Genomic DNA, 20,838 nt, shown 5'->3' with positions numbered 1-20,838 from the left:
GACCAGTGTTGTTGTCCTGGAGTTACACAAGAGGTCGTGGTGGCCAAGGAAGGGGCCACCTCCCCAGGTCATGTTGCCAGGACAGGCGGGGCCAGGACTTGAACCCCTGCTGCCATCACCCTGTGGGGCTCTGCCTCTCTGGGAGGCTTTGCATCCGGCTCTGGGAGCTGTGCGTGGAAGCAGACCTGGTCCCGGCATGCTCACCCAGGTTACGGGGAAGGGAGTGACTCCAGGGGCCTGGACATCAGATGTCGCCCCCCCACCTGGCTGTGAGGCTCCCTCAGCCTTCTTTTCTCCAGCCTCTCCCTCTCCCTGAGGAGCGAACGATCTCTGAGCACCTCTGGCTCTGACGGTGTACTTAGGACTTTGGGCAGGCTATTAGGCCTCTTTCCCCGTTTGAAGGTGACAGTTAATCCTTGCTCTGCTTATCGCAGTGAGGGGAAGATGGGACTGTGCCTCCTAGAGATCCCTTTGTCTGAACTCCGCGTGCTCACTGATGACGCAGACCTGCCTTCTGCCCTCTCAGGAACACAGCACTTTACAAAGGGCTTTTACACGCTGCCTCGTTTTAATCCTCACACTGACCCTCAGGGCTTCTTGTTACCCGTACTGTCTCACATGAGCCAGCTGAAGCTCCGGGATGGGAAAGGACTTGCCCAAAGTAACCAGGACTGGCTGCCTGGTCCGGCCCCAGCTCGGCACTCTGCCGGGTCCCAGGGCGGCCTTGGCCCAGAGAAGGGCCTGAGTGAGCCCTGCCAGACCGAGGAGTGACTGCGTAGGGGCTGTGGGTCCTGAACAGGCCCTTCAGTTGTTCTCAGAACCGGTTAAACACCACGCTGCATTACAGTAACCCACCACCCGAGTCCACGCTGGGAGAGGCCACTGGCCGCAGTCAGCTGTCCACAGGCCAGAGCGCCCCTGGAGGTCAGTCTGGGAACTGCAGAAGTCAAACCACAGAGCCAGAACCTTGCTTATCCCTGGTCCACGCTGGTCACTTAATACAGAGCGAGGTGGAGGGGAGATGACAGACGTGGAGGCACAGTGAGCTAGTGACTCCAGGCACAGGGCCATCCCATTGCCACACGAGCAGTAACACAAGTTCACACCGGATTTTTAAGTATTTCCCAGTGTCCTCGTGCTGAGGGCTTCTGCTCCTGTAGAAGGGAGGCTGGGGTTTGGGTGATATTTCGGCAGTTTGGGTAGAGACGCTGATGCAGGTGCTGCTGGGAGCTTTTCAACCACCTTTAATGCCAAAGGGTCTTTTCCATTATTTTTTAGATATCAGACATAATTGTTACGAGAACTCCATGAAACAGGCGTTATGCTTATTTTATGGAGAAGAATGTGAGGCCCAGGAAAGGGAAATGACTTGCCTGTGATCACAAAGCCGGGGATCCCAGAACGGGAACCAGAGAGCTCTCTACCTCCGAATGGTCTGTGCAGTAAAGTGTGGTCCCATTTGACCTTCCTCTGAGGTGAAACAGCTGGACGAGATCCATGTATTATTCCTTCACGGAGCACCTACTGAGCAACTGCTGTGTGCCAGGCCCTGTGCCAGGCACCAAAAAATGCCAGCTCACTGTACACCAAGGGTGCAGATGTGTGGCTCGCAACCTCACACTCTGCCGACCGCCCTTCCCGCCCTCCCTGCCACGCAGAGACCGCTGTTTGCCTCCCACGCGCTCTTCCCCTGGGCCCGGGTGGGTGTCAGGAAACCCTTGGCCCCGAGCTGCATAGCAGGTACTTAGATTTGAATGCACACAGGTGAGGCCCACTGCCATCCCTGGTCTGCATGAGTCCTTGAGTACACCCCTGCGCCAGCATCTCCGTCCCAGAGTCTGTGGATGTATTTGTGGGTCAGTGTCCTCACTCGACCGGCCTTTACGAGCACCCAGAGGCCACTCTGCCATAAGGAGCTAGGATGTCCATTGCCACCAAGGTACATGTAGCACTGCAGTGCACTGTGCCAAGTGGCCCTCTAAATGGAGGCCAGGCCTGCGGCTGGGTCTGTGGTAAAAAGAATGAGGACACGCCTCCTTAACGTCTACTTCTCCTGACAACCAACAATGCCCGGAAATCAATCCAGGGAACCTAGCCAGGTGCAATAAGAACAGGAGATCTGGGCTCAGGTCTGCTGAGGCCACAAGCCCGCCAAAGCCAGGCGCCCCTGCAGCCTAGGGAAAAGCATGGTCACTCGGCCAGTTGGTCACCCAAACCTTTGTGAGGGGCTCCCTGTTCAGGTGTGCCTGAGACTCATCTGTCTGGGGACCTGAACCAGTCATGTGCCCTGCCTCTGTTCAGTGGGGACAGCAAGCCCGGTGGCAGTCAGAGACAGGGTGGGCTGAGGGGAGCTCACTGCTGAGCCCCCCAGCCCAGGGGAGAGCGGTGAAACCTGACTCTGCAGCTTGAGCTCCGTGGACACAGAGCCATGTTGTTCTCTGCTCCGATGAGTCAGACCTGCTCTGCTCTTGTTGCTTTTCAGACAAGTGATGGAGCAGCAGCAGCAGCAGCGTCAGGAGTCTCTAGAGAGAAGGACCTCAGCCACAGGTGAGCGCCCCAGCTGGGGGGCTTCCCATATCTACGCCCAGTGGGCAGCCCTCACTTAGCTGATGCCAGGAGCATGTTGGGCCCTCTGTGACACACTGCTGGTTGCATAGGTCTCAGTGTGTAACAGTCATTCGATGAAAGGAGGGGAACAAGAGAACAGAGCAGAGGGTGGGGGATTAGCTCGGCCTGGGCCCACCCTCCCCACCAGCCGCTCCATTCTTTCCCTGAGCCCATCTGGGGACACAGCCCCTGCCCCAGGGAGCTCAGTGTCCAGTCAAGAAGATAGTGAATGACACTGGATCATCACGGAGCACACGTGGTGACCAAGTGCAGGGTGTAACGGCACGCAGAGCAAGGCCTGAGGAAGTACCACCTCAGTCCTGGCCACTGACTGGAGCTCAGCACAGTGAAGCAACAGGGTTATCTGGAAAACTGATGTCCATCAGCCAGTGCAGGAGTTTATACTTACCAAGTGCTTCCATATCCTCTGCCTTGCTGAATTCTCGCCAACGTCCTGTGAAGTAAGCTGGTGAATATCATCCTGTTTTACTGACAAGGAAACCGAGCTCTAGCTGCTTGCAGGAGCCCCCACTTGTGGAAATGCTGGCCGAGAGCACCCCTCTCACTCAGACTGCTGCAGGCACCTCTGTCAGCCTGCTCCACTCTGGTCGACATCTGCGTTGCCAGTGCAGGTCTGACCCTGTCACCATGTCATCCCTTCTCTGTCACTCCTGACCAGCCGGGGCTCCTTAGCACGGCCTCCAGGGGTACGGTCCCCCTGTCCCCCGGCTCTCAGGCCCCTCCCATCCTCTTCCTCCCACCTCGCATGCTCTCTCTTCTTTTCCAAACTTAACTCCTGCTTCTCTGTCACTTCCCTAAGGAGATCTTCCATGAACTCCTGGACCCTCTTTATATGCCAAGATGGCACCAAGTGCCTGTTCTGGGTGGCACTGTCACCCTGCCACAGCTACAGCTGTGCACTCACCTGTGGGATTGCTGACGGATTCTCCACGGGCATCATGAGCAGGGCCTGTGACCGACTTTCCCCAGGGCCTGGCACAGTGCCGGCACACAGTGGAAGCTCAGTCAGCGATGGATAGAGGGAATGAGGGGGACAGGGGACTGCCCAGCATTCAGCAGTTCTCCCTGACACATGCCCCGGTCAGCCCTGCAACCTGCAGTCACCTGCCACAGTCCCCAGAGGCCAAGGGTCAGTCACAATTGCATCTCAGGGACCAACGTCTGCTAATGCCTAGGATGGTACAAGGTACTGAGAAGGAACAAAGGTACAATTTGTGCCACCAGCAATCTTCTTCTCCCACTGGAAACGCATGATTAGTGCAGGAGAAAGTTAGCTAAACTCAAGGGATGTTAAGTATGTGGGTCCAGCCAGGCCCCAGAATGCTGGGGAGACCGGTGTAGGGAGTGACTGGACCCCGCTCATCCCAGGGGCGGGGGGATGGAAGAGGCAACCTTAAGCTGCTCCTCGTCCCCAGAGGACTAGGCTGCCTTGTGTCCTTCCTCTCTCCCAGGGAAGCACCAGCTGGGGGCTGGGGACTGACTGAGCCCCATATTGTGTTTCAGGGCCCATCCTCCCACCAGGGCACCCCTCATCTACAGCCAGCGCCCCCCTCTCATGTAGTGGGCCTCCACCCCCACCCCCGCCCCCTGTCCCACCTCCACCCACAGGGGCCACTCCCCCTCCCCCACCCCCACTGCCAGCTGGAGGAGCCCAAGGCACCAGCCATGATGAGAGCTCCGTGTCAGGACTGGCCGCTGCCCTGGCTGGGGCCAAGCTGAGAAGAGTCCAGCGGGTAAGCGTCCCTGGCACAGGCGGGATGGATGGGGAGTGGTTTCTAACTGGCTAGTGGACAGAGCCTTCCCTCGTCTGCGAGACACTGAGCAAAGCACCGCCCTCCCCAACCTAGACTGCACCTGTGCCGGTCGTTTTTAGGGAGAACTGTGTGGGATGGCACTGTGTAAACCAGAAGGTTGTCCTCACGTTGACCTTCATAAGCGGGGCGAGAAATATTTCCCCCTTAGGTGAGGAAACTGAGGCACACATGTTTAAACGACTTATTTAAGTCGCAGAGTTTGGACTCAGGACAGGGGTCTAGTGAATGTCAGTCCATCACTCTGTCCATTTGTATCACGGGAACCAACGCTGTAGTGCTCAGCTTTAGTTCCCTAGCCCTTCCCCACACGTCCTGGGAGGTAGAGCTTCTGGAGTGAGGCTGAATGTGGCGCTAACCTCTGCTGGGGAATGTGCTTCCTTCCCGAGGATTGTCTCTCCGCCCCCTCGTGTCACACTGGCCTTGGCGAGAGTGCTGACTGAGCACCAGTGGACCTGGACGGTGTCTGCTAACTGTGACCGGCTAGGCCTGGTCCCTCTGGTGTTGTCACCTGTGGGGTTGGGGGAGATTGGACTCGATGACCCCTGGGGCCTCTTCCGGCCCTGCCATCATGGGACTCACATCCACACTCACACACTTCCTCTTCATCTTCTCAAGTAACGTCCTGCCACAGACAGCAGACTAAAACGCGGCATCCTTTCCCCTTAGCCAGAAGACGCGTCTGGAGGCTCCAGTCCCAGCGGGACCTCCAAGTCTGACGCCAACCGGGCGAGCAGTGGGGGTGGAGGAGGAGGCCTCATGGAAGAGATGAACAAGCTGCTGGCCAAGAGGTGGGTGTCTGGGCGTCCCCGACCTGTCAGGACGCTTCTGTCCCTTAGCATCAAAGGACAGTCCTTGCCTAGCCCCAGGACCCATTGTCACCAGGGGACAGCCCTGCAGGGAACTGCTAATCAAGTTTTCCCTTCTCGTGGGGTCAGTCAGGCAGCAAGCAGGAGGTATCCCCTAAACTCTAACTCCGTCTTCATTTCAGTTTAACAAGTATTTATTGAAGCATCGTTCAGGTACCAGCCCTGTCCTGAGCAGAAAGAAATTTAGACATAATTTCAGAGATAAATTCAGGGAAAAAGAGTATCCCCTGCATTTCAGACCCCACTGTAAATAAGATGTGGCCCAGAGTGGCCACGTGAATGATGAAGGGGCCGTGATGGAGGACGCAGGAAAAGGAACCGGGAGGTGGCAGGGGGCTGGAGGACGTCACCACGAAGACGGAAGAACAGTTGTATCCACGTAATGGCTGGACCCTGGGGCCCAGGGACTCATCACCCACTTCTCTATCCATACCGGCAGGTGTGGCTCCAGCTTGCCCAAGGCCCGCAGCCTGTCACTGTGGCTCTGAATTGTTCCCCAGCTGAAACCTGAGCAGCTGGAGAGATCACACAGCTTCTTGGAAAGGTTGCAAAGCTTGATTTTACTTGTAAATGTGGTGGCAGGAATGCACTGACAGGTGGCGAGTGCCATGGCTCACATGGGCACCAGAGCGCCCAGCAGCAAGCCTCATCTGTCAGAACGCTCCCTGTGGTCCGAGAAAACTCTTCCTGTGGTCCGTGACTCCTGCCTGCGAGCTCTCTGTGTGCCCGGGGTCTTCACGTGATGCCTGTGCTCGGGGTCTTCACATGACGCCCTGTTTCACCTCCTGAAATCCACACAACTCTGTGAGGATGAGGTGGGAGCAGAGGCCCACAACGTGCAGGTAGCCGGCCTGGCACTTCATGGCAGGGGCAGTTTCCTGCCCAGGCCTCTGCACACACGGACGGGAGCCCGCCACAAGTGGCAGAGAGAGCAGGGAGGGTGACCCACAGCACGGGACTTTCCTGAGCCTCCAGCTGGGCCTGAGCATCCACAGGTAACCAAGAGCAGGGACAGACATGAACAGCTGGCATACAGCGACTGGCAGTGTGCAGGGTGACAGTGGCTGCACATGGGAGAGCAGACAGCTCCCTGGGGGAAAGAGCCAAGAGGGCTTCACAGAGGAGGCTCCACATATGCTCAGCCTTGAAGGCCGAGAACGGTTCTCCAGGCTCAGGTGGGAGAAGAGAGCATTCCTTGCAGGGGTGCGCTGGGCAGTGTTAAAATGCCTAGGAGGGTTGAATCGTGCACCAGAGCACTGGATAGGGAAGAGGATGACCAAAAGTCGGGCTGGAAGAGTCTCGTTGTGCAAGCACAGTAGAGTCCATCTCAGAGAGGGGACCAGGGCCTCATAAAATAGAACATGTTTTTCAAAATGAAAATATTCACACGTTCCCCGAGTCCAAAACCAACATATTCACAATAACAGCGTGGCCTACATGCTTTAGACCAAACGGAGAGGAAGTCCCTGAGAACAGGAAAAGGCCGGCTTCTCTCGGAGCCAGCAAGTGAGACACCCAGTGCTGCTGGAGGGGCCAGGCCCTACCAAGAACAGACAGACTGCACAGCTCAGCAAGGACTCATCGAGGTGCTCCGGAAACCCACGTTGGTGATGGGTGCTGCGTGGAGTGGACAACGAGAAGGCCCTCACCGACTGCTGCTGCTCACACGTGGCTCCCTCCCTCTGTGGCCACAGCCGCGTCCGTGCCCTGCAGGGGAGTCCAGGAGGCACAAGTGTTGCTGGGGGCTGCTGTGTGCTGAGCGCTTGCACACACATTTAGCTCACTGACTTTGCAGGGCTGGGATGGCCTGCTTTGGACTTTTAAAGACTAAACAGTGGCTCTAGATAGGAGTAGAGTGTCATGGGGCAGAGTGGCAGCGGGTGGGCCACTGCTGTCATCCAGGAACAGATGATGGCAGCTTGCACTAGGTGTCAGGAGTGAAGGTCGGAAAAGACAAATTGAAACTAAAATGCAGAGGTAGCATTGATTGGCCGTACTGCTGTGAGGAGGAGCTGTGGGTGGGTAGACCCGTCCTTCCTGAGGTGAGGAGACTGCAGAGGCCACCGTGTGGGCCTGTCACCAGCCGGCGGCCCCTCACCACTCGGCAGGCCAGCTTCCTTCTTGATGGGCAGCTGAGCTCATGAGTTCTCAGTGCTGTGTGCTGGCAGCTTCCCCGAGTTAAAGCAGCCCACAGGCATGTGTTCGGGGAGTATTAAGGGCCGACGTGCATAGATTTGGGAGTTAGCCAGATACAGGCAACCACTGAGGTTAAAAAACAAAGAAAGATAGGAGCAAGGTTTTAGAGTATATGAGAAAAGAATTCATACCTGTGGAGGAAAGCATGAAACGACCAGAGGGCATGAATTTGGGCAACTGAAAGTCTGTCCTCTGAGCATATCTAGCTTCTTAGAGGTGTTCCAGATTGGGGCGACAGAAAAAGGCTCTTCCTCCCTCCCTCAGGTGGTGGGGTCCGCTCACCCAGGCGGGTCAGCCTGCAGACGGAGTGATCCCACAGCCCTGGCAGTGACAGGTCGCAGCCCAGAGGGCACCTTTCCCATCCCATGTGGCCTGGTCTTGACCGTCCTGGAAGAATAACTGCCAGCCAGGCCCCAGGGGAACTCGGATAGGATGCAAACCAACTTCTTCTAGCCCTGAGGTGCTACAGACAGAGATAGCTGTGTCCCCCGTCCTCTACCTCTGCTAGAACAGTTTGGGTCCAGGGCCAGGGGACGAGCACGGACGGCCAGCACTGCCACAGGCCAGACGGGTGCTCGGACAAATTGTCTCCTTCGCACAAAACGGGTCAGGACGCTCTGAGGACAAAGCTGTGTCCGGCACAGAGAAGGCATCTGGACTGGTAAAAAAACATTCAGGAGCTGATTTGTATCTTCTTTTCCTATGTTAGGAGAAAAGCAGCCTCCCAAACAGACAAGCCGGCTGATAAAAAGGAAGACGAAAGCCAAACGGTGAGCAATGAGCAAACCGCCCCCGCCATACGCCCACCCCACCACTGAATAGACCAGGAAGGCTCTCTGGCCCCAAGCCACACCTTTGGGACACCAAGGTTCACCTGGTGCCCTGGACATACATGTGATAGATACTTCACCAGGTGATTTATAGAAGGGATGGGGGTCAAGGGGACAGGAGGAGGGACGGGGTGGTGGCAGGGACACAGGAGGAGGGCCTGCGGAAGGCTCAGGCCGTCCCAGTCACAGCAAGGATAACAGGCCTGTGCTCACTGAGCAGCTAGCGGATACTGCCCCACTTTGGAGCTCGCAGCCCTGAGGGGACTCAGATAAAAGGCAAAAAAGCCAGATCCAACCCAGGAGCGCCCTGAGGGAGAAGCCTAGAGCCTGGGGCACAGAGGGCCACGCACAGACCCCAGCCCTCAGGATTCGGGGATCCGAGTGCAGTGCAGTACGGACGCTTGCTGGAAGACCTGCCAGGTGGTTTTTATTTCTAGTTATTCCTGCTCTTAAAGACTCCAGTTGAGCCCGTCGATTCCGGCAGGAGCTGCTGGTGAGCTGAACAGAGGAACGGGAACTCTGGCTCTCGTTCTACGGTGTCCTAGAGGCTCGTGTGGCCGCACAGGCTCAAAGCATCCGCGTCCACGTAGGGTGCCTCGTCCTCTTTTCCTCTTTTAAGCTTTTCCCAGAACAAGAGCCCTGTTGAAATGGCTAGGTTTAGACCTTACCTACAAATGGCGCACGCAGGTTGCCTCTCAGTGGCAGAAGGAGACAGAAGAAATACAACCAGCCGGCAGCAGCCAGCACTTGCTGACTTAATCTCCCCCACCAGCAGGCTGGGGCTGAGCCAGTATGACCCCTGGGCTCCAGCCCTGCCCACCGACTTTCCCGTCGCCCTCTGAGCCCCACGCCTGGGCTGTCAGTCCCCTCGTTCGTACCACTTACGCCTCAGCCTGCCCTTCTCTGCGTTAACGTTACTCCCTGAAAAGCAGCCTCCCAGACCCCGGCTCAGGAGGGCTCCCCATCGCCTGATCCCTAGCCCCCACACTTCTGCTTGTCCTCAGGCCCTTAGCACATGCCTCGTTGCTTATTCAGACTCGGCTCTTCCCTGCAGGATCATAAGCCTTGTGGGGGCCAGACCTATGTACCCCACTGTCCCCGTGCCTTTTGGTAGAATATGGAGTTTGTCCACGAATGTCTGAAACTGTAGAGGCCTTTCTGGCCGGGAGCCACAGGATGGTCACAGGTATCATGAGACGTGGCCAGGTTTCGGCGGCAGCGTTAGAGCTCTCAAGTCGGCACTGTTTCTCTTAGGCAGGTGCTGGTTCTCAGCCCAGACCCCGAACCCCCGACGCCCTACCCTGGGCTCCTGGGGTCAAATCCCAGGGACTCCAGAAGACACCTCAGCCCCACGGGTGCAGTTCTGTTCCTCTGACCCCCGACCTTCTCCTTCTTTTTCTAATGGCCTGGTTGCTGCTGGTTCCATTTGCCTCTGTCCTACACGTAGTCAGCGGGCCCCTTCCACACCCCAACTTCCTCTCACCAGAGCAGGGTTAGGAAAGTTCCACGCCACAGCGGTGAGGGTGAGACACTGCAGGGCAAATCTTCTGTTTCATGCTTTTCAGTACTTTCCAGATTCTCTTCACTGAACACGGACTAGGTTTATAACTAGTGGAGAACAAACGAGCATTACTTTTAAAAAGGAAGGAGCGCCGAACTTGGAGTCAGATGGCTCAGGCAGGCACTCAGGCACTTGCTGGCCACAGGCCAATTCTGTGACTGCTGTCGGGACCAGTTCCACCGATGGCCCACGGCACGCCTCCCAGGCTGTACAACTGGCAGAAGGCTCTGTGGAGCCCACCATGGCCCAGGCTGTGCATGGGCTGGGGACCCCGGGACAGATAGGACATGGCCTCTGACCTTGAGGGAGAGGACACAGCAAGCACACTGTTGGCAAAGAAGGTGATGAGGCCAGAGAGAGAAGGAGCCCTGGCCCCTGGAGTCAAGGGGAAGTCTGAAACCCCGCCTAGAGCCCCCTGAGCTTTGAAAGATGAGCCATAGTTTGCAGGCCAGAGACCAGAGCAGAGAGCGAACATGGGAGCAGTGTGGTCCCGGGCAGGGGTCTGCGAGACGGCCAGGGGAAGCTCTGCCTTCGCTGTGCTTTGCCCACCAGCCAAGCTGCCTCCCACCAGCCGTCAGACGACTTCAGGGGCTTTTAACAGAGGACTAGTGAGGACAGACCTAGATTTTAGAACTCATTTTGGTGGCGACATTGATGAACTTGTGGGCTGATTGGGCTAGAGATAACAGAATGGGTTCTCACCACTTCCTCTCTCTCATGAAAGAGAAGTGAAGTATGCCCGGTGTTCCACAGCCACGTCTCCAGGCTGGCCCTGACCCGCAGTGCCAACCGTGACCTGAGTCCCAGAGCCCAGCCCGGCAGCCGGTCCAGCTGCATGGCACTCTCCAGGGTCACTGGGACATCTGATCCTCACACCAGCCATCAGAGGCGGGAACCAGGCATAGATGGGGAGGTCCTTCGGTGGGTCCCGCCTGGCTACTCCCTCCACAGTGGCCGATGGGGCAGAAGAAGGTCCTTGTGACAGTGCTGGCACCCCCAGGAGCTCAGGCCCGTTTGTGCTCGTGCGACATGCGAAGCGTTGGGTCCGCAGTGGGTTTGGTAATGGTCGGGGTTGCTGCGGCCCTAAAGAAAGTCTGCCCGCTCGGCAGGAGCCCGTGTCTCCACAGCCTCTCCTTCCCTGACTTCCATGGGCCAGATCAGCTCCCCACCAGGAGGTGGGGTTCTCATTTGTTAGTAATATTCATCATTTTGCTGCTTATAAAAGTAACATGTTCCTTAAAATATGGAAAACTGAGGTTCCATAGATGCCCCTGGTCTAAGGAATCCTGCCCCTGCCCCACCAGCCTCTATAAGCAGACTGACAGCCAAGCCTGTCTCTCCCGTCTTAGGAAGAGCCGAGCACCTCTCCGTCTCCTGGGAGCCGAGCAGCCGGCCAGCCGCCTAACTCCTCAGGTAAGAGGTGCCGTCCTGCCCAGCGCCGGGCATGGACTCAAGGCAGGAGGGGCTCTTACAGGACACAGTCTGACCCCACTGCCTTACGTCACGGATGAGCAGAGACCATCAGGGGCTGCACCAGCAGGTCCCTGCCACCTTCGCAGAAGCTGCCGCTCCGAGGAGCCTGGGGCAGGTTTCAGCTGTGACCTCCACACTGAGCTCCAGCAGGGGCTCGGAAGTGCTGGCATCTCGGGATGACCTGCCTTGTGGGGCATCAGAGCTGGCCAGACTACAGGCGCCCCACGCACACATCCAGTCCTCTCCTTTTCCAGCAACTTTCAAGTGACAGGAGGTTGCCCTGGGGCTCAGATTCCTGACCTCGGGCGAGGACTCTGACGAGGAATGTGTAAAAGTCGCATTTGTGTCCTCTGCCAAATGCCAACTATGATAGATGTGACAGTGGTCACCAGTGAGTCTTGCCCCACCAGAAACAGCCCGAAGCCTGCTCAGAAAGCCCCCAGTCTGAGCTCTGGGACACAGGGATGGGACTAGAGGCTGCACGGTGGGGAGAAGACGCTGGGCTTGGTCCCTCAGTCACTCAGTGGTCACTTGTTTAGCGTCGCTCAGAGCAGGGAGGAAGTGGCCGCCCCACCCCTGCCGTGGGAGGCCCTGGCCTGCGCCCCTGCAGCCACCTTGCTCCTGGTGCTCTGCTGGCATGCCCTCCTTTCCTCACAGCGTGCCGTGGACTCTTGGTGAATGACGGGTCACCTCCCGTCCCAGTGCCTGGGCCGGGCGTTTTCCCAGTGTAGGAGGTTGAAGCTCAGTGTGATCAAGTGGCTGCCCAAGGCCACATGCCTGCAGCTGGAATGTGGTCCCAGCTCTTGTGCCTGCGGCCCAATGTGCCCGCAGTGGCTTTAAGGGGACCTGCCTGGGACCCTCGGTCGGTGCACAGTCTCCGGGCTCAGCTTGGGGCGGTCCTCTCCTCTGCTGTCCTGGGGGTTTTCCTTCTGCCTCTGCTCATCCAGCAAAGTCAGTGAATTCAATTCAGTTTGACAAGTCTCTTGAAGTCAAATGAAATATAATTGAATATCACTTACCTTAAAAAAGAGAAAGGAAAGACAAACCAGCCGTCAAGCCCAGGCAGCTGTAGTGTGTGGGGAAGACCAGTGAATCAGTGGATGGTGGGTGCACATGGGGTCCCAAGGGCCTGGCCCCCAAAAGCAAATGTGGACCTCCGGCTGCCTGCGAGTGTCCAGGGTGAGGGACCCCGTCTGCCCTGCTCACCCACTGCTGGAGGCAGGCACTGGGCGACTCTGGAAGTCATAGTTGAGTTTTCCTTACGTTGGTTCACGTTCCAAGGAGAGTAGACTTTTCACGGTGAGGGGACTCAAAACCAGGTCCCAAGTCAAGGTCAACTGGATCCAGGGGATGGGAGCTTGTGTGCTGAATAGGGGCAGCACAGGTGCCAGCAGTGCCATCTGCAGCCCTACAAGAGCTGCCTGGGCCAAAAGGGACTGGGAATAAGGAGCCAGGCTGCAGCTCCGCTCAAAGCAGACCTTCCTGACAGGGGCGCTGTGCACCCGCAGCAGTGGGGGGGCCTCCTGCCAGGGATGGGGGGCACTGGGAGTCCTCTCAGCCCTGAGGCTCTTCGTCCATGACATGAATTGACAGAGGCTGGCCGGAAGCCCTGGGAGCGGAGCAACTCGGTGGAGAAGCCCGTGTCCTCATTACTGTCCAGGTGAGCTGCCCTGGGAAGGCCGCAGACGCGAGTCCGCTGGGGCAGAGGTGGCGACGCGCCGGTTCACATGTCTGTTTCATTCCATTGCCTAGAACCCCGTCCGTGGCAAAGAGCCCTGAAGCTAAGAGCCCCCTTCCGTCGCAGCCTCACTCTAGGTACCAAACAACCCGCCTCTGGGTCCCCTGCCCGTGACTGACACCTGGGCCCCGTCCCATGTCCTGTCCTCTAACAGTTTGCTCTGGGAAAGGGGGATCTGTTCTTGTGGACCTGGGGACAGGTGGGGCTGGGGGACCTCAGGGACTGTGCAGGCCACTCCTTCCTCTCCTCTCAGAGCGGGAGAGATGGAGGCCTGGAGGGGAATGACCCGTCCAGAGAGGCAGGGAGTGGAGCTGACACTGAGTCCCAGCAGTGACACTCGCTAACTGTGTCATGGGGCAAGCCAGGTGACCTCTCCAAGCCTCCCCACCCCTCCCGGTGAAGAGGTCTGTCAGCCTCTGCGTCCCAGCACTCGTGTGGACAGCTGTGTGGGCACCACTAGCCAGAGCTGCATCCCCTGACACCGCTAGTCCCGGGGCCGGCCCAGCACCCAGCCTCCTCTCCTTCCTCTGCGTACAGCACGCAGAGCCGGTTTTCCCCAGGGTATGCTGACCGTATTTCCCAAACCAAAAGCTGGTGTGGTAACAGGGTAGGATATTTGAAACTGACGCTGCCCCAGAACTCAGAGACAAACAGCCACACCGTGACCACAGGCCAAGTGTGGCCTGAATTTGCAGGCTTCTAGAACCCTTCCTGAGAAATATCTCCACTGCCCGCCACAGATTGAAGGGCAACACTTCTTACCACAGAGCCGGTGTGAGGCAGTGTCAGCGGACAGCCAGGCCTCTCCCAGGGCCTGTGGTCTGCCAGGTCCTGGGCTGGGGCCTGCACGTCCCTGCCTGCAGGGATCTGGCTTCTCTGCTGGGGAGGCCTGTGGGTTCTGAGAGGTGCCCTGGGGGAGACCTAGGGGGTCACAGGGCAGGCAGTGCTGGGACAGAGGTGCTTTAGCAAGTGGGCTGGGCAAGCCTCTCAGGTGGCACGTGGGGTGACCGGGGTGAGAAGGAGTCTGCCCTGTGGAGACTGGGGACAGTCTTCTAACCTGGAGGAATGGAAGTGCTGAGGCCCTGAGCCTGTAACCAACCAGGCAAGTTTCAAGAACAAAGCAGGCCAGTGTGGCTGGAACGTGCTGGAAAGTGGGAATGGCAGACGAAGGTGAGGTTACAGGGGTCGGAAAGAGTCGCCTGGTAAGAACTTTGGATTTTCTTCTGTGTGTGGGGCCCCAGTCCGCGAGCGGTAAGCACAGGGCATGATGACGGATTAGCGCTGTGGGAAGCTTGCTCTGGCTGTGAGGGGAAGGTGGACGGAGAGGGCAGGAACAAAAGCGGGCCGAGGAGCAGGCAGGCACCCAGGGCTCTATCAGCCCAGCTAGCCACTTCCTGCTGCTGGAGCAAGGATGGGCTGCATCCCACACAGGCAAGGGCATTGTCCAGGGCGTTCCTACTGGAACGGGGCTCTCCAGCTCTGAGACAGCTCTGTTCTCTAGCTTCGCAGGCGGCTTTTGGGGCTGTGTAGTAACGGTCCCTGTCGAGCAGTCGCATTGCTGAGCTCACAGAGCGCATCCGTGTTCCCATCGAGAGTGTGAGGCGTGCACAGAGAGAGGTGAAGTGCTTTGCCCCGGTGACCCAGAAAATGGCTGGTGCCACTCAGCCCTCAACATACAGGATGGGTGTGACGGACCCAGGGCTCTCAGGCTGGACCTCTGTCCCCATTGGGACCCACAATTACTTACAAACTTGTTCAGGACCACATTTGGCCTCTTGAATTCACGCAGGAAGGGTGTGGGAGCGCTCTCTCTCTTTTTTAAATCCACTTCTATGCACTAGACCACTGAACTTTCATGTAGCATTCAATGGGGTTTTTTCCAGCTTCACTGAGATGTAATTGACGTCTCCCATTTCTACACAGTTTAAGACGTACATCATGGTGATTTGATATATGCATATATTGTGAAATGATTACCGCAGTGATGTAGTTAACACAGCTGTCACCTCAGTTACCTTTGTGTGTGTGTGTGGTAAGAACTTCCAAGATCTCCTCTCTCAGCTACTTTCAAGCACACAATGCAGTATGCCTAACTGTCATCACCATGCTGACGCCACACCCCCAGAACACTTAATAAGGGGAAGTGCGTGCCCTGTAACCGCCTTCACCCGTCTCCCTCACCCCCAGCCCCTGGCAACCACCAATCTAGTCTTCGTTTCTCTGAATCTGGTTGTTTTCAATTCCACGTATACATGAGCTCATACAGTACTTGTCTTTCTCACTTAGCATAATGCTCTCAAGGTCCATCTATGTTGCCTCCTATAGCAGGATTCCTTTCTCCTGGGCAAGTAATTTCCATTGTGCAGTTATGTATACATGCAGTCCGTTATTTGCACCACATGGCCTCAGCGTTCATCCATCCCTGGGCACTTAGGTTGCTTCCACGTCTTGACTGTCGTGAACCCTGCTGCAGTGAGCATGGGGGCTCAGCTATCTCTGAGACGGTGATTTCATCTCCTCTGGATTCCTGCCCAGAAGTGGGGTTGCTGGCCCACATGGTAGTTCTTTTTTAAGTTTTTTGAGGAGCCTCTGTGCTGTTTTCTACAGCGGCGGCACCAGCAGCGTCCTTTTCATGCTTACTGTCCTTTGCTGTGGAGAGCACCGGTCCTCGATTTCACCAGCCGGCCCTGACCTGTGCAGGGGCCCTTGCAGCTGTGCCGGCCATGCCAGGCCATGTGTCCACCCTGTCACACCCGCAGCCCCTGCAGTGGCCTGGCCGCGGCATTGCCCACAGCCTGTCTCTCCACGTGGGGACATCAATCGGATCCGGAAAGCGTGCGCTGCAGTCCTATTTGAAAAGGTGGTTAGACAAGCATTTTGCCAGGGTTTCCAGGGAGGGTCTGTGCAAAAGACATTACGTTTCAAACCAGCTAGCCTTAGTTCAGAAACTGATTTTCAAATACCTACAGTCCCTGAAACTGAAACCTTTGCCTCAAAAGAGCAAAACTACATCCAAGGACATTTCCTGAAGGAGAAGTTCGGCTGTGGAGCTGCGTTCTGTCAGAAGTGGGTGCCTTTGGGCTGCATGTTTGCTGGGTGGTCTTGTGGTTTGCACTGTATTTAAGGCCACTGTTACTAGTTTCTCCCACGCCTCAGTTTAGCCAGGAATACAGACCCCACCCCGAGGACTAGCTCACCCACGTTTTCCTTCCGGGGGAGGCAGTATGTGACAGGTAACGCTGTCTGCTTGCGTTCCCACATCTGTGAGAGCTCTCAAATCAGAAAACAGCTCCTCTGTTGGACCCCACATCCTGACTCTTGGCTTGGGAAATATGGTCACAGTATCCAGGAGACCCTCTTGAGGTGGAGACGGGGCATTAGAATCTTGTTCATGTAGCAAAGAGTGACCAGAGATAAAAGCTAGAAGGGACGATGGCAAGGGGCAGTGCTCGGCCCTTACGGGGAGGCTGTCCTTCTCACACTCAGGCCCCCAGCGTGGTGGGCACCCCCAGGCCCCACCACTCTTTACCGCACCCTGCTGTCCTCTCCCCAGGGTGAAGCCGGCAGGAAGTGTAAATGACATGGCCCTGGACGCCTTCGATTTAGACCGGATGAAACAGGTGAGTGCGTACTTCCCTGAGGGCCCAGGAGGAGCCAGAGGCAGGGGAGGAGGATGGCAGCATTCGTCCCCAGCCCCTGCCACACCAGAACAAAGCATCGCCTCTGCCCCTCGAGGCAATCCCAGCCTGCATTTGGGGCTCTCCCTGCAGGCTATGCCTGAAGTGTGGGAGGCGGCCGAGGTGGCCAGAGTCCCCTGGCTGGGGGCACGGGTGAGGGCTGTGGCTCTGCAGGAAGGCCAGGATGCCACTGCCCCTTCCGGCTCACCACCCGAGGAGGCCAGCTTTCATGTCCCTGCCGCCCATCCCTCAGTCTCAGGCTCTGCTCCCCACAGGAAATCCTTGAGGAGGTAGTTCGAGAGCTCCACAAAGTGAAGGAGGAGATCATCGATGGTGAGTGAAGAGCCCGCCCGCGGGCATCACCGCAGGGGCTGCACCGAGGTCACTGGGGTGGGGGCAGGGCAGGCACCAGGGCCCAGGGGGCCTTGCGTTTTGTGCTTCGAGGTCTCCTTCCTTGTAACAGCCCACATCACCCTCCCCATTCTCTAGTTGAGAAAAATGAGGCTCATACAAGTTAAGGGACTTGTCTGAGTATACACCCCTCCCGGTGGCATGCCACCTAAATCTGCCACCTCCCACACGCCCCAGTGCTCAGGAGGGGAGGAGTGATGGAGAATGTGCTCCAGAGCCGTCTGTTGATTTCAGCACGTTGGTGGACTGGGTGCCTTTTTTGATTGCGCCACCTCCCTCCGATCACTGGGATTGAGGTCATGGGGGTGACTACTGCCTTCCTGGGGGTTTAGGGGCACCAAGAAGCCACAGAACTACTTATGGGCCTGATCTGCTCCATAGCCTGCTTGGCCCTAGGCTGGGGCAGCAGGGAGGGGGCTCCCCCAAAAGAGCTTCTGGTTGCAGAGGGGAGCACCTTGTCCCGGTGAATCACATCCGTCCTTCCGGTTCCCACCAGAGTCTTTGATACAACTGGCTCAGATCTGCAGCCAGAGGAAAAGGAAAGGCTTGGGCAGGGCCGGCTCAGCCCCGGGACAGCAGCGAGGCACCTCCTGTACCCACCCCACCAGAGGCGGGGACCTGGGGGGGGGGTTGGTGATGAAGTCACAGCTGGGGGCTGGGAGCTGCCTGGACTCTGGAGAGAGAGAGGAGAGGCTGCGGTGGGGGCCTGCCTGAGATGCCTGCAGACAGGACCCCTGCCCAGAGCTGGGTGACCGAGCCACACCCTGTCCTGGTCCCAGCAGAGAGCTCAGTTCCTGTTTGTGCAGGCCCCCTCCAGGCCCGAGCTGAGTAGATAAGGAGTTAATGAATGAAGAGAGCTCGACAGAGCCGGAGCCAGAAAGGAGACACACAGGCCATCTATTAACTCAGCTTGACTGCTGGGTCCCTCAGAAGAGGCTGCCTGTGTGGCCCCCAGGGCCAGAGCTGCTGTGCGGCTGTGAGCAGGGCTGCCCAGCCAGCCTGTCTGCAGAGCAAAGTGAGTGCTGGGAAACTTGTTTCCAGGCCTCAAGTTTCCCCATCTGCCATAGGGGCAGCCACAGATGGAAGCTGCCTCGCAGGCAAGTGGCTAAGCGGGCCATGGGAAGCGTGGGCAGTTTGGGGGCTCCAAGAAACACCCCTTATGACTTGATAAGTAAGTGCCCAGCCCTTGGCTCTTTCTCCTGGCCTTCGGCTTCAGGCCCAGTGGAGTCTGTCCAGGGAAAGACCCAAATTTGGGGGGACAGGAGGAAGCTGGGAGAAGAACAAGACAAGGCCCTGGCCCTCCCTGGTGGGGGACAAGCTCAGGCCAGGAAGTCGTGGAGGCATCTGTCTTGCTCAAGGCCGGGCACTTCCACCTGCCACCGTCGGGAGGGGCTCCCAGGTCCTCCAGGCAAGACTGGATGGCCACCAGCCCAGGGCTTGGGGGACTCCAGCCCTTCCCCAGCTCCGAGTCTGCGCAGGTCACAACCTTCCCTCAGCTCATCCTCTAGCGGGGAGGAGCAGCTCCACCCTCAGGGGACTGAGACACACAAGGGCTTGGCTGTCACCCCAAATCTGTGCCTCTGAGCTCTGGAGGCCTGGGTGGGGCTCTTGGGAAGCGGGGCGGGCGGGCAGCAGGAGGGTGCCCGCGGAGGCCCTGAGCCTGCCTCTCCTGTGCTGTCCCACAGCCATCAGGCAGGAGCTGAGTGGGGTGAGCACCTCCTAATGCCCTCAGCCCTGCCGCCACCTGAGATGCAGGCCTACGACGGCGGGGACAGTGAGGAGCCAGCCGGCCCGGCCTCCAGCACACGCCAGCGCGATGAAACGGAGAGGTGCTGCACTGCAAGTCTTAGCCTGAGAGAAAATACTAAAATGAGGAAAAAGTTCAACTCCTGGATTTTTTTAGATTCTACCTGACACAGAACACCAGGTCTACTCGCCTTTTTTGTATTTTATATTTGCCTATTTAAGTGTACATTTCTTTTGGTTTATAGAGAAGACACCCCAAATCATGCGCTTCATTAGATGGTTCCCCAGTCTTCTCCTGGGTGACGCTGTCAGCACCTTGGCTGGCAGGGGGGCTGTCCACGCAGCTCCTTCCCCAGTGTCCTGGTGGTGAAGGTCTGTCACGCACCGCGGTGTCTGTCCACGTGGTAATAAACGCTTCCTGTCCACACGCCCGGCTCCCGCTGGCTCTTGGTCGCTCCTGGCTGAGGGTGCCTTTGGGGGGAAGAGCCCACGACCGCAGTGGCCACGAGTCGTAGGAGCAAAATGGGGGCCTTGGGTGGGGAGCTGCGCTGCATTTAGACGGGAAGGACAGGGAGGGGAGCCGGGCAGCTCAGGCACTTCCGGCGGGCTCCAGGGGAGGCCTCGGAAGCAACACCCCCCAGGGAGCAGGAGGTAGGCCCTGAGTGGCCATGGCTGGACATCGACAGGAGCCCGTGTGTGCTCGGGCCAGCGGGGCCAGGACCGTGTCCTGTCCGACCCGCCCACCGCGTAGATGGGCACCACACGGGCTCGGTTGGCGGTGCAGAAATGGAAGACAGGCTTTGCCTTCCACTGCGCCCTCGTCTCCACCTGCGTCTTCCGCAGAGGAGCGCGGGTCCTCACCCCCATGGCAGCAGAGACGCCCAAATGCCCACCTGAGGCACTTGCCAGCCCTTCTCAGACCAGGCAAGTTCCCCATCGTCACCAGGGAGGGTTTCTCGGCCTCGGCCAGTGCTTCTCCTGGGCCAGGAGCAGGGCCCAGCAGGCCTGCAGGTCCTGTGACCTTCCCGCGGCCACCACAGTGTGCCCAGCCCCTGGCCCCACCATCCTCTGGGACACAGAAGGGGTGAGGCAGGGCCAGTCTGGCTGACGACAAGGACTTTTGTGGCCAGCTCTAGACGTACTGGAGCTCGCTGAGTGTCCCCAGCAGCCCTCAGGGCTGTTCGGTCAGCTGAGGTGCAGACCAGCGTGGCCGGCCCCAGCTCCAGAGGCATTTTACCTGCTCTCCAGCTGCCATCCACCTCCGGAGGTCAGGAACCCTGCAGTCTTGGGGTCTGCGGGCAGGGGCGCCAAGGGGCTGGTGAGAACGATGCTGGCCCAGGTCTCAGCTGTGCCATCAGCCCCACCACAGTCAGGACAGAGCCGTGTGCCCCTTTACAGAGACACCAAAGACACCAGCCTGCCTCCCATGGAGCGCTAGTTCATTCGGGCATCGCCTGTCTCCATCCACTGTGTGTCTGGCCTGTGGCCCCTGTCCTGTAAGAATCCCAAGTCCCATCTGAGCTGGTGGGAGAGACACCCCTCTTGGGTCTCAGTGGAAGCTTCCTGCAGGGGTGAGGGCTTACGGTGGAGTAGGAGTTGGGCAGGTCTGGGGCGGGGGGCCTGGCAGGAGCAAGCGACATGGGCCGAGGGGAGGCAATATCTGTAGCACCCAACCCCCCAGGGTGCAGAAGACAGAAGGCTGGTAATGAGGGGCTTTGGGGCCACATGAGCTGCCTAAGCACCAAAGTGTGGGAGCAACAGGGATCCCCAAGGGGCAGGAAGCAGGAGGGGCATAACTTGGGGCCCACATCCAGAGATGGCTGGTCGGGGGCGGGGGGGGGGTCTCGTTTTCTGAAGCTCAGGCTGCAGCTGAGAGCACCCGCTCGGAAGCACATCCC

At 58.1% G+C, this 20,838-nt stretch overlaps 1 protein-coding gene across 4 annotated transcripts in view; it reads left to right on the top strand.

Annotated features, from left to right (window-relative positions):
- Window positions 1-19,368, top strand: part of EVL (Enah/Vasp-like) — a 141,484-nt gene extending 122,116 nt beyond the window's left edge. For 3 of the 4 annotated variants that reach the window (XM_033108357.1, XM_033108355.1, XM_033108356.1), the window contains exons 5-14: window positions 2,483-2,547; window positions 4,132-4,361; window positions 5,109-5,230; window positions 8,214-8,274; window positions 11,245-11,308; window positions 12,962-13,028; window positions 13,121-13,183; window positions 16,660-16,726; window positions 17,059-17,116; window positions 18,880-19,368. In XM_033108357.1, the coding sequence (XP_032964248.1) occupies window positions 2,483-2,547; window positions 4,132-4,361; window positions 5,109-5,230; window positions 8,214-8,274; window positions 11,245-11,308; window positions 12,962-13,028; window positions 13,121-13,183; window positions 16,660-16,726; window positions 17,059-17,116; window positions 18,880-18,917 (835 nt within the window). In that variant the 3' untranslated portion in view covers window positions 18,918-19,368. The remainder of the gene's footprint in view (window positions 1-2,482; window positions 2,548-4,131; window positions 4,362-5,108; window positions 5,231-8,213; window positions 8,275-11,244; window positions 11,309-12,961; window positions 13,029-13,120; window positions 13,184-16,659; window positions 16,727-17,058; window positions 17,117-18,879) is intronic. The other variant, XM_033108358.1, reaches the window with a different exon arrangement.
- Window positions 19,369-20,838: the final 1,470 nt, after the last annotated feature.

The sequence above is a fragment of the Rhinolophus ferrumequinum genome, chromosome 6 (genome assembly GCF_004115265.2).
Source record: "Rhinolophus ferrumequinum isolate MPI-CBG mRhiFer1 chromosome 6, mRhiFer1_v1.p, whole genome shotgun sequence".
NCBI classification, from domain to species: Eukaryota; Metazoa; Chordata; class Mammalia; order Chiroptera; family Rhinolophidae; genus Rhinolophus; species Rhinolophus ferrumequinum.
Note: the sequence above shows the minus strand (reverse complement) of the source record. Positions and strands in the feature narration are given on the sequence as shown.